The sequence below is a fragment of the Aplosporella prunicola genome, assembly GCF_010093885.1.
Source record: "Aplosporella prunicola CBS 121167 unplaced genomic scaffold K452scaffold_22, whole genome shotgun sequence".
Taxonomy (NCBI): domain Eukaryota; kingdom Fungi; phylum Ascomycota; class Dothideomycetes; order Botryosphaeriales; family Aplosporellaceae; genus Aplosporella; species Aplosporella prunicola.
This window is the reverse complement of record NW_022983550.1, coordinates 243,587-255,641: the sequence shown is the minus strand read 5'-3', so window position 1 is coordinate 255,641 and position 12,055 is coordinate 243,587. Positions and strand designations below refer to the sequence as shown.

The 12,055-nt window shown below is 54.0% G+C and overlaps 5 protein-coding genes across 5 annotated transcripts; 3 read left to right on the top strand and 2 right to left on the bottom strand.

The window, feature by feature from the left end:
- Nucleotides 1–41: 41 nt before the first annotated feature.
- K452DRAFT_300823 (uncharacterized protein) lies at nt 42–1,447 on the bottom strand (the record flags this gene model as incomplete). The annotated part of the gene is made up of 2 exons (XM_033542372.1): nt 42–592; nt 643–1,447. The coding sequence occupies 2 exons, from the start codon at nt 1,445–1,447 to the stop codon at nt 42–44; spliced, it is 1,356 nt and encodes a 451-aa protein (XP_033394454.1).
- A 473-nt stretch (nt 1,448–1,920) lies between these two features.
- K452DRAFT_233653 (uncharacterized protein) lies at nt 1,921–3,933 on the top strand (the record flags this gene model as incomplete). Its single annotated transcript, XM_033537319.1, has 1 exon — nt 1,921–3,933. The coding sequence occupies one exon, from the start codon at nt 1,921–1,923 to the stop codon at nt 3,931–3,933; it is 2,013 nt and encodes a 670-aa protein (XP_033394453.1).
- A 3,394-nt stretch (nt 3,934–7,327) lies between these two features.
- On the top strand, nt 7,328–9,073 carry K452DRAFT_311215 (uncharacterized protein; the record flags this gene model as incomplete). The annotated part of the gene is made up of 1 exon (XM_033543401.1): nt 7,328–9,073. One exon carries the CDS (start codon nt 7,328–7,330, stop codon nt 9,071–9,073), a length of 1,746 nt encoding a protein of 581 aa, XP_033394452.1.
- A 796-nt stretch (nt 9,074–9,869) lies between these two features.
- K452DRAFT_290386 (uncharacterized protein) lies at nt 9,870–11,082 on the top strand. The gene is made up of 5 exons (XM_033540993.1): nt 9,870–9,933; nt 10,002–10,072; nt 10,166–10,374; nt 10,503–10,684; nt 10,769–11,082. The coding sequence occupies exons 1-5, from the start codon at nt 9,896–9,898 to the stop codon at nt 11,016–11,018; spliced, it is 750 nt and encodes a 249-aa protein (XP_033394451.1). The 5' UTR covers nt 9,870–9,895; the 3' UTR covers nt 11,019–11,082.
- On the bottom strand, nt 11,077–12,016 carry K452DRAFT_276453 (uncharacterized protein). Its single transcript, XM_033539274.1, has 3 exons — nt 11,903–12,016; nt 11,712–11,794; nt 11,077–11,627 (listed from the first exon to the last, which is right to left on the bottom strand). The coding sequence occupies exons 1-3, from the start codon at nt 11,939–11,941 to the stop codon at nt 11,333–11,335; spliced, it is 417 nt and encodes a 138-aa protein (XP_033394450.1). The 5' UTR covers nt 11,942–12,016; the 3' UTR covers nt 11,077–11,332.
- Nucleotides 12,017–12,055: the final 39 nt, after the last annotated feature.

Here is a 12,055-nt window from a genome sequence, read left to right as displayed (position 1 = left end):
GTGGAAGCTCTTTGCTGACCGGCTACTGCAACCACGCAGACTTATTGCAGCTCAAGAGTGATTTCCTTCATCTCCGTAACGTTCTCTAGGTTCCAGCAAATCTGGGAGGCCTTCTTCGCCTGTTGCTGACCCAGGACGCTGGAGACTTGGTCCAAGAACTTCTCTTCGAGTTGCTCGTTCGTCATTGGAACCTGCACGCTCCCTACCGCATGCTCAACATGCTTCTCAAATGCATCTTGTGCGAATCTGACTACGACCTTGGCTTCATCTGTGCGTAGCTCGTTGTTAACGGTGGCTTCGACCTTGCCCCGCAGCTGAATCACTGCAGGGTCCTGCACTACTGCGTCTTCGTACTGTGCTGGCGTCGCCTTGCCGTAAAGTAACGCTACCGCAGCGCTATGGTAAACGCTAAATTTACCCTCGAGACCTGTCTTGGGAGTCTTCTTGCCAGTGAGCTCGAGGACCAGCGGATGGATCTCGACGTGGACAGATTGGATCAAGGACGCGTCCGGACTCTGCTCTGCTGACTTGTCTTTGTTCATATCATGATGTATCTGGATGCAAGCGTCGATCACGGGATGGATGACGATCCCTGCTCATGCATAAGTGTCCTGGCTGCATTTTGATCCCCAGAAGACTTACCACAAGGGAATGGCTTGAAGGAATTCTTCAAGATCTCCCATGTCTTGCCTAAAGTGTCCATGCGCGCCTGGATGTCGTTAGACGCGCTGACCACATTGGCCCAACCGCGTTTAGCTTCGAGGGATTGGAGAGAGCTATCGTAGCCATTGCTCGCCAAGAAGGCGGCCAGAAGGCCATTCTGCGCGGCTCTGCCGGGATGGAACGACTTGGTCATGCTGCCAAACTGCTCTCTAAGACCCGTTACTTGAGAGGCAGCAATGCCAATGGCATGCTGCATGGCCTCGACGTCAAGATTCAGTAGCTTTCCGACAGCCACGGCGGCGCCAATGGAGCCGGAGGTGCTGGTGATGTGCCAGCCGACGTCGTAGTGGTCCGGCCAGACGGCTAGGCCAGCCTTGCACTCAGCCTCAATGCCGGCGACTAGGGCGAGGATGAAGTCGTTGCCATTGACGGGCTCGCGCAGCTCGGCCACGGCCAGCAGAGCGGACACGACGGGGCCGGCAGGGTGGATGATGGTGTCGAGATGGGTGTCGTCGTAGTCATGGACGTGGCTGCTGATGCCATTGAGCAAGGCAGCCGAGTTTGCATCGGTACGGTGGCCGCGGCAGCCCAGGACGGACGAGGTGGGCGGGCCGGCGAAGGGCGACACTGAGGCGCGAGCGATGGCTGCGGCGGGATGCGCGCTTCCGCCAACGGCGCAGCCGGCGAGGTTGTAGAATGAGCGCACGGCAGCCTGGACGACGGAGGGGGGTAAGGCGTTGTAGCGGAGGGCGGCGGCCCAGGCAGCCAGGTGAGCGGTGGCCATACCTCTGTAGTACAGGTGTATGTAGGTGTATTATTATCAGAGGTGCAGAGTATATCATGACGCAGTGCAACCGTGTCGACCGGTGATTTTCCCCTGAATCGCGGGCGCGCAGGCAAATTGCGCCTCCTTGGCCTCTCTGGCGCGCGGGCGCCTGACCCACCGGCTGACCCTGCGTTGGTTTGCTAGCTTAGCTTCTGCTCTGTTGTGCTGCTTTTTGCTGCCCGCCTCCGGACCATCCGGCGCCCGAATCCGACTGCGTGCTTCCTTCGCGTCAACGGGCTTTGCTCTTCTTCCTCTTCTTTCCTCTTTCCTTTTTTTTTCTCCCAGCTGCTTCTCTCTCCATCCTCAATCAGTGTGCTTTGCCGATCGTCTCTTGGCCTGGCCGTTGCCGTGTCGCATTTCACGCACCAGGGTCCTCCGACGACAACTTCAGTGCACCTAATTTCGTCCCGCGCGCTGAGGCATCATTTGCAATGCCTACTCGTTCGATAAACCCTTTCGCCGCCGCCGCCTCTCCCACCACCGCTCCATCCCTCGACGAGAAGGGCTCCGTCCGCAAGGCGAACAACAAGTTTACTTCCTTCTTCTCCGCCTCGCCCAAGTCAAAGCAAAGCAGCGACGCCCTCAGGGAAGCCATCGTTGCCCAGCAGCGCGCCCTCCTCGACAACCCGTCGCCCTCGTTGTCTCTGCCGACCATCTGCCTGAGCACGGCGACGGGCGAAAAATACAGCAAGATGGAGGAGCCCACCACGACCCTTTTCCAGCCTCCCTCGCCCGAGGAGGCGCGTCGCATTGCCAAGCAGCACGCCGAGTTTGGCCCGCTGGGCTCCAAGGCCCACCTCTACTCGAGCAGGTACACCGGTGGCGAGTTCCCGGAGCCCATCGAGGACGAGCCGCCCTACTTCTTCCTCCTCACCACTTACATCAGCTATCTCATCCTCATCATCTTCGGCCACGTTCGCGATTTCTTCGGCAAGCGATTCCGCCAGAACAACTACAAGCATCTCCGCGCCCAGGATGGCTACGCGCCTCTGAACAGCGACTTTGACAACTTCTACATCAGGAGACTCAAGATGCGCATCAACGACTGCTTCGCGAGGCCCATCATCGGCGTGCCCGGCCGCTACATCAATCTGCTCGACCGCAAGTCGGATGACTACAACCTCAGCTTCAAGCTGACGGGCACCACGACCGAAACGCTGAACATGAGCTCGTACAATTACCTTGGTTTTGCCCAATCCGAGGGCCCCTGCGCAGATGCGGTGGAGGAGGGCATCAAGAAGTGGAGCGTGAGCCTTTGCAGCAGCCGTGGTGATGTCGGAACCAGCAACCTCCACATTGAGGTCGAGGATCTGATTGCCAAGTTCGTCGGAAAGCCCGCTTCCATGGTCTTCTCCATGGGTTTCGTCACAAATGCGACCACGTTCCCGGCTTTGGTTGGCAAGGGCTGCCTGGTTATTTCCGACGAGCTCAACCACTCCTCGATCCGTTTCGGCGCGAGATTGTCTGGTGCCATGATCGAGATGTTCAAGCACAATGACATGAGGCACCTCGAACGCGTTCTTCGCGCGGCCATTTCCAATGGCCAGCCCCGCACGCACCGCCCTTGGAAGAAGATCCTGATTGCCGTCGAGGGCCTGTACTCGATGGAGGGAACCATCTGCAACTTGCCCGCTCTTCTCGAGCTCAAGAGGAAATACAAGTTCCACCTGTTCATCGACGAGGCCCACTCCGTTGGTGCCCTCGGCCCCCAGGGTCGCGGTGTCTGCGATTACTTCGGCGTGGATCCCGCCGAGGTCGATATCCTCATGGGAACTCTGACCAAGTCCTTCGGTGCAAACGGTGGCTACATTGCGGCTGATAAGCACATTATTGACAAGCTCCGCGTAACAAACGCCTGCAACATTTTTGGCGAGACTCCGGCTCCTCCCGTCCTCATTCAAATCGCTAGTGCCCTGAAACTCATCATTGGCGAGATTAACCCTGGCCAAGGCGAGGAACGCCTTCAGCGTCTCGCCTTCAACTCCAGATATCTTCGTCTGGGTCTCAAGCGTCTTGGCTTCATTGTCTATGGTCACGATGACTCGCCCATTGTGCCCGTCATGCTTTACAACCCTGCCAAGATGCCTGCCTTCTCCCATGAGATGTTGAAGCGCAAGATCTCCGTCGTCGTCGTCGGTTACCCCGCTACGCCGCTCGTCTCTTCCCGTGCCAGGTTCTGCCTTTCCGCCGCTCATACCAAGGACGATCTCGACCGCATGCTCGCGGCCTGTGACCAGATCGGCGACATCCTCCAACTCAAGTTCTCCAGCGGCGTTGCGGGCGGTGCCGCACCTCTCCCCGATGGCCTCACCAACGAGATGGAGCAGGAGTACAGGCGCCAGATGGAGCGTGGCGGCAAGGTGCCCCCGACGATACCGCCTAGGTGGCGTCTGGAAGACGTCATCAAGCGCGGCGTACAAGACGTCAAGGCCCCTCTCCGCTAAGACGCACCTTCTGGACTCGTGAAGCTGGTATTCTCGCATTCCGAAACTTAACCCGATGTACGATGAGAACGCCGCACACCGGACACGACTTAGGCTTTTTTTTTAGCTGCGCTTTTCCTTCAAGCAGCCGCTGAATCTATTTCGCAATGCCATCGGTCATTACACATGACGGAGCAAGCACGGCATGGCTTGCCCGGACTCAGCATCTATCGATCGCTGCGTTTTGTAATGATATATTCTCATCCATCACACAGAATCAAGGCTGCGCAGCGCCCAATGGCGCCACTGCAAGCCTCGATCAAACGCTGTAACTTCTTTTCGGCCACATGATTTCACACCGCAAAAACGCATAGACTGCGGACGCGGACTGAAGAGGATAATATTTTAATATTTTTAATGATTGGGAACCACTTGTACATTGGAAGATGTGGGGAACAAGGTGTTTTCGCACGGGGTTGCTACCATCGGTGGCATTAGGAGAGGGAAGAGGAGGGGGTCGACTGCCGGCGACCCCTGTGGCGGTGCAAGTGGCTCCGTGGGATGGTTGTAGGACCTCTTGTGCCGGCAACGAGAAATTGATTCATTGACCATCTCTGCATATTGGCTGTGTGGCGTAACATCTTGTGGGCGAGCTTGTTTGTGCTGTCTCGCCCTTAATGGAACGCAGGATTTCACAGTGATGCAGGATTATGCTAAACATGACTATCATGCTGTGCCTTGCCTCTGCGGCCCTGTTTTACCTAATCACCAGGCCTGATGTTTGTCGAAGTGCAGCATGTACCTAGGTAAGTGTTGGGCTCAAGATGGGTTCAGTTCTAATGTAATGGCTCGGAGCTACATCAATCACAGTTTTTGATTTGAGGAGTGGCATGACCTGAAAGACGATGAAGAATGATACCACACAAAGATGCTATACTGAAATACTCTCATCCAACCTGAGTGGATGATTGCTAAAGTGCTCGATTACTCAGTTCATTTGACAAACAGCTACAAATGACAAAACGCTTCGAAACAGTGACGTATATATAGCCACCATGAGATTACTGTACGTAGGTACCCTGTAAAGACGTATCTGAGTTCAGGGCAATCTTCAAGATATATCTGGGTGTTGATGGTACTAACTTATTGTACCTACCGAGAACGTCTTCATTGGGTTGGGGTAATTGTAAGTAGGTATAATGGTTCGAAGACGGGAGAGTATTAAAGTAAATCATGTATTCATATGGGATTGAAGTGGACAAATGTATCCGGAACCAGTTTAAAAATATGAAGGATAGTATATCCCGGTGCTTACAGGATAATTTTCTATTTAACGTAAACCGATAGGAATGTACAAATTTCTCGAATTTGCGGAGCAGTGTTTTTGTGTTTCGCTATATGCTACTCTTTAATTTGTACAAGCCCAGTCAATAAATTGGGCAGTCCATAAATGCTCTTAAAAGTCCGATAGGATCAAATTCACAACATACACATATAACCTGCTGTCATGACGAGTAGCTTTTTTATTTTAGCAAACATAAAGAGTGGTTTGATGACCTCGTCAACATCAAATAATGCCTGGATACTCTAGAAATTCAGTGCCATGTACCAGATCTCGAACAATAATAGCAGACCATTCCATGCAGAGGACTGGGTGCAATAATATCCGCAACGAGAATGCCGCCACAACTAATATACGCCCTTGAAGTTGCCTTGTTTGATCAGTAGTGCATACTAAGGAAAGATAGATGGAATGAATAGCTTTGGCTATGGCTTTGAGGAGACCTCACGTACTCTGATAGTCAGTTTGACGGCTTAGTGTCGAGGACTTTAATTTTCAGTGAATCTTTGTGGAACATAACCGCATGTTGTGCCATTGCTAGAGGAATGACTCCTTGCTAAGTGTGCGCCGGTAGCCAGGCACTTGCTTTTCTTCAAGCGATATAACAAGCGGTCTCGATTGGCTAATCAATGGAATGTGGCTGGTAATGAAGAACAGCACGGCAAGCGAACAGAACCCTATCGCAGACGACAGCATCTGCATTGTATTTACAATCCCTGCCCGGAGCCAAATCCCAGGTTACGATTGATCGCACGGGGAAATCTACCAGTTCCCCGCATTGACCGGTCAGCAAGGCTAGAAGGCAGCCACCCCATGCACATGTATGCACCCGTGCCGGTGAGTCCGGCTCGACGAGAGCGCCTCAAGTCCGCGTGACGTACTTACTGTCCCACTCGGCTTGGGAGGCTACAACGCCCGGAAATGCATGATCCGAGGGTGGCGATTTCCTGCAGTGAGCGTGTGCTGTACGGTTATCAAATCAACAATAGGCAACGACTCGGACTTTAACTGGGCCCTTCGAGAAGACTGCCCCTCATTGACGTCTTCGGCTCTGCAAGACAAACTGCGTGGGCTTGACCAGGGAGCTATCCTGCCACGCTCCTCTCACCCTAAAAGGGGTTGGGATAAGCTACTACCGGCCATTATGCAGTTTATTGGAGTATCTTTTCTGCGCCTGCTAACCTTTGCCAGTTAATCGACCCTGGGGTTGCGCCCCCATAATCCTTCGCAGCAGCTTACCTTGCCAACGGCTGGTTGCAGTGGCAATGCATGTAGTGGCCTCGGTCTCCGACGCACCGAGCAGGCAAATGGATTACCGGCTGCCTGCTCAGACCGGTTTCCAGAAAGGCTTGTGGGGACATCAATTAGAGAGTTGAGTCGGGAACCAATGGTAACCGCGTCATGTTTGAGTAACGCGAAGCCCCACGAGTTCGGCGTAACTCTAAGTAGATTTTCTGTTTATTCTTTCTCCTATTGGGTAACTATCCGCCTCTTCTGAAGGCGATTGGTGAAAATTATTTCTTTCCGTTAGTTCATGTGAAGTCAGTGAAGAAATAGCAATGGACGTTTGGTGTGGTAGCCGGTCAGTCGGTGCCCGCGGCTCAACCTTTCTCGAGTTTTATCTTCAGTCATGTGGTGATTATCGTGCAACTAGGGAGCCCTGGTCCGGATGTTTATGCTGGCAAGCTTCCACAACCTTGACCGGTGAGGCCGTCAACCACAGCAGCGCGGCTGTAGCAGCTTTGGCAAGAGCATCAATGTATGATAGAAGCGGCTTAGCCGTTTTCATGCTTTTACTGGCATAGTGTCGATAGTGTTTGAGAGCGTTCTGGACAGGGGATGGAATGATACTTATACGGCGGTGTTGACCTTTTATTTCGAGGGTCTCGACTTGCCCGCACTGTCTAGCCGCAATCCAATTCTGGCCCGTTCGGTCCGCCGGTTGGTCAACTTGGACTGAAGACTTCATCCCCCCTCCGTTTGTTCCCAATAGGTTGTATTGCACAGCCTACTTCTTTCGTTGCGTGTTCGAACACTTTGCTTGTTATACCAACCCACAAGTCTGTACCCAACATGGCTGTTCCTATGGTCCCTGGCGGTGGGGAGAAGCCAGGCAAGCAAAAAGCAAACTCCGGAGTAACCAAGGCACCTCATCTTACCTCTTTTGCAAAGACGTATCACGGCTTCTGTTGCCGCAAAGTTCCAAGCTCCAATCTTGACGCTGGCCTTGAGCCCTCTTGGGCAAATGCCTATTATACTTCGCTTCCGTTTTCCAGCGAGGAGCTGGCGCGTATAATCAACAAGCGTTACATCAATGGAAAATATGATCGCACGGTCTGGGAAGATTATCAGGCGCTTAAATCAAGATTCCAGCGGCTGCGTATAGACCGGTTGGTCGAGGAACAGCAGCGCGATGAGCCGAACCCAAATGTTGAGTATGTTTTGGCCAGCATACATCCCGAGGTTAGGAAGATCGCCAGGCCTGGACGATACGAAAAAGAAACCACGGAAATCCAGGTCATTCTGAGAAGGCAACCGAAGCCCAGCATCGAAGGTGGCTCTCCTCTTGGCGTGAGAGATGCCCACAACTTGCCTGGAAGAGTAATTGGTGCGGAGCCTGTTCTTGAGACAGAGCCTTCTGTAACAACACAAAAGAACTCGAAGGGCGGAAAGGGTAAAAACACAATGACCGCACCCGACCCTAACATCGGGGAAACGCCACTTCCATCTCCGCCTCCACCTCCGCCTGCAGAGATGGCACCACACCCGCCACATCCGCCACCTCCGCCACCTCCATCTTCCGGACCAATAGGACCATCATCAGTGCTCCATGGAAGAACCCCACCGCCACGGATGCCGGTTCGTATGGACCCTCATGTTCCATGTAGCCAGGCTCCACCTCCTGTGCTAGGCGACCCAGGCCCACCCCCTCGGCCGGTTCCGTTGTTGTCTGGAGGTGTAGATCGCCCCAGATCTCCGCGTTCAGACCCACATCCTCAGATACAGCACGGCTTCCAAACAGAGGCCATGCACTCCATCCCTCCCACCCAGGCTCCTAGCCAACCTCATACTCATGGCCAACTCGGAGTACAAGCACAAGTCCCCATTGACCATGCGGACGGCCTCCAGGTACCAGGACAACATGCCATAAATCTACCACCATCCGGATTACCCAGAGAACAGCCAATTCCGCAACACAACAGCGGACCTCAATATCCAGGTTCAGCCCAGCGACTTGGTCAGCAGACTCCCTGTCAACCGAACCACACAGTTCAACGAATTCCTTCTGAATTTCAGCAGGCCCATCCTGGAGCAGAAAAAGCTTATCCTGGAACACAAAAAAGCCCTACTGAAGGCGACCGCCGTCGTCCAGTCCAGGGTTTTGTTCCTAATGGGATGTCGAATGGTCTCAACCATGGATTTCATAGTTCCTATGGTCGAGGTGTCCATATGAACTCTTACCAAGCCGATGACTCATATGACAGTGAAGAACTTGGTGATCTTGAAGGCCTTGAAGAGCCTGAAATGTTACCATTCCGAAAGACTTCCAAGAGGACATTCGGGCGACCTGCAGACCTTCCACCTTTACCGCAACAACGGCAGGTCAGGCCACAAACATCTCATCAAAACATCAACATTAGCATTGGCAACAATAACGGCCGCAAGAGTGAGAAATCCCGCAGGGATCGCAAAGGTCGCTCTCCGCACAGCTCTTCATCCGACGAAGGTTCGCAGCGCTCATATCGCTCGCGCAACAGCGTGGAAAGCACATCGGGGTCGTCTCATCGTGACCACAGTCCTTATGATCCACGAACTTGACGGGGCCACGAGTATATTGAGGACGAGCGAATTCACCAGAAACCGCAGCCTATTTTTCATTTCAGGAGTGCAGTTCGTGCTCACCGGTCTCCATTTGAGAAAGAATATTATCAGGACGGCGGATATCCAGTGCTTCCGCCTAGCGAGCTGTATCGCAGTCGCAGGAGCATAAGAGAAGCAGATTACCCACCGCATGTGCCGACGAACTGGCCTCGGCGGTGGAGGTCTCGCTCGCGTTCACGCTCCCGTGAGAGGAAGCGTCTCCCGGCCGTGCAGGAGTCAGGTCTGCGTGACATTCTTGGACAAGGTCGTGTGAGGCGGGGCGAGGGCGATTGGAGATACGCAAGGGAATACAGCGGGTACCGGGAAGTCAGCGCAACGGAACTGGCGGCGTACCAGCGTGAGCGGCAATTCAAGCAGTTTGAAGAAGCGCAGGCTGAAATTGAGCGGAGGCAAATGGCAGGCTGGTGGGCAGACGGGCAGCGGTATAGATAGTCATAGGCGCAATGGATGGTTGAAGCTGGAGGCCTTGCACGGACGGCCCAAGGGAGACGGTCGGGCGATGGTCCGATGGTTCCCTGAAAATCCCGCGTGGTGTTGCTGTCTGCGCTCGGCGAACCCCTCAGCCCCGCCATAGTCCCATAGTCCCGCCGAACCCACCCGCCTGATATCATACCCTCGAGCTAGGTACAAGTAAAAGCTACCCAACCCTTCTTCTCCTCTTCTTACTCCTCCTGCACACGCATCTTCTCCTTTCTACTACACTCGACTCTCGATACCCAACACCCCCACCCAACCCTCACAACCACAACAACAGCCAAGATGCCTCGCCAATTCTTCGTCGGTGGTAACTTCAAGATGTGCGTGTCCTGCCAGCTGGCACCTCCGTGTACGCAAAACAGAAGAGCTGATGGAACGCCCATCGCAGGAACGGGACGATCAAGTCCATCAAGGACATCGTCAACAACCTCAACCAGGCGAAGCTTGACCCCAACACCGGTATGTGCTCCTGATGTCTGACCACCTCATGCAACGCTTCAATTTTGGGTTTCATCAAAATTTCTTGCGAGCATTGGCTGACGGGATGAGCAGAGGTCGTCATCGCTCCTTCTTCCCTCTACCTGCTCCTCACCCGCGAGAACCTCCGCAAGGGCATCGAGGTCGCTGCCCAGAACGTCTACGACAAGCCCAACGGCGCCTTCACCGGTGAGCTTTCCGTTGAGCAGCTCAAGGACTCTGGCATCACCTGGACCTTGATTGGTCACTCCGAGCGGAGGGTTATCCTGCAGGAGGACGACTCGGTACGTTTATCGAAGCCCTCAGACCATGGCTAAAGCGTCAGGATTGGTGCAACTTTTGCTTGCAAAGGAAGAACCAAGCTCTGCCACTAGCCGCTAGAAGCTGAAGCTAATTATTTGCGTGTCTACAGTTCGTCGCCAACAAGACTAAGGCTGCCATTGACGGTGGTCTTGGTGTCATCCTCTGCTGCGGTGAGAGCTTGGAGCAGCGTGAGGCTGGCAAGACCAACGAGGTCGTCATCAACCAGCTGAAGGCCGTCCACTCCCAGGTCAAGGACTGGTCCAAGATTGTCATCGCCTACGAGCCCATCTGGTAAGTCTGAACTACCGAAACTTATTGCCAGCGGCATAAAAAAGCGGCATAGAACATTGGCAATGCTGACATGGAACTTCTTAGGGCCATTGGCACCGGCAAGGTCGCGACCACTGAGCAGGCTCAGGAGGTCCACGTCGCAATCCGTGAGTGGCTGAAGACGGACCTGTCTGCTGAGGCGGCCGACAACACCCGTGTCATCTACGGTGGTTCCGTCTCTGAGAAGAACTGCGTCGAGCTTGCTAAGCAGGATGACATTGACGGTTTCCTCGTTGGCGGTGCCAGCTTGAAGCCCGCTTTCGTTGACATTGTCAACGCCAAGCAGTCTGCTTAGACTGCCAAAGGGCTATCATTAATGTTTTTGACGCATGAATGACTTGGAAAATAAATGTAGAGGGACAAGCCAAGGCTTGATCGAAGATACTATCCATGAATGAAACAAGATTCCAAAAATAATGACTTCGTTGAAACGGCCATGCCGTGTGAAGAGTGCCAATGGTTTTCTTTTGGCCTCAGCTCTTCTATGTACCTGTACATCCCATGGTAACTACCCAAATTTTACGCCGTCCATGCCATTGTACAAACATTCGTCTTTCTGCAGCACCATTTGCCCTAGGTTGGCCCCGACTATCATTCCATTCGACGTTTCTAGATCTGGTACCTCGCGCCATGGAACGGACTCCAAATGCCACGCACGCTCTCATTGATAGACTTGACGGGCTTGGTGATGGTTCGGCGATTACGCTCGCCGCTGGAGTCGCGCAGCAACTCTGCCTTTTTCAGAATCTGATTCGCTTCCAGTTTGCGAACGCATATCGCCTTGGTACGTCCGTTGATGTAGTGGCCGATGATGACGGGGTCCTTGCGCGGACGCGGGCTCACAGTCATTTCGATTTGCGGGTTGGCGGAGGCGAAACGAGGGAGCGTCTTCCTGAGGAAGACACTGTCGGAATGTTAGTAAGGATATGGTACGCGACAGTGATGGTGGTGGTGGTAGTGGTGCTGCTGCTTGGCTGCTGAGACGTACTTCATGCCCTTGGAGCTACCGGCCCAATCGCAGTAGTGAAAGTCAAGGCGCTTGCACTGGAGGATAAAGGCACCAACGCCATTCTGGAGAGAGCAGTGGTTAGTGACGGGCGTTGCGGCGAAGTTTTCGTGGGGAGCGCGACGGCGGGAAGACACAGCGGGCGGGGGAAACACTGGTCGCCAAACACGTACCTGGGCCTGGGCTACCGTCTTCAGCGCAGTGAGAGGCATGGTGAGGGGCTGATAGCTCAGAGTTACTTGCGGCCGGCGATGGGGTGGTGGTGCCTAGGTAGGTCGCAAAGCAGTAGCCGGCGGAAGTTGCCGCGGATGAAGTGCCTTTCTCGC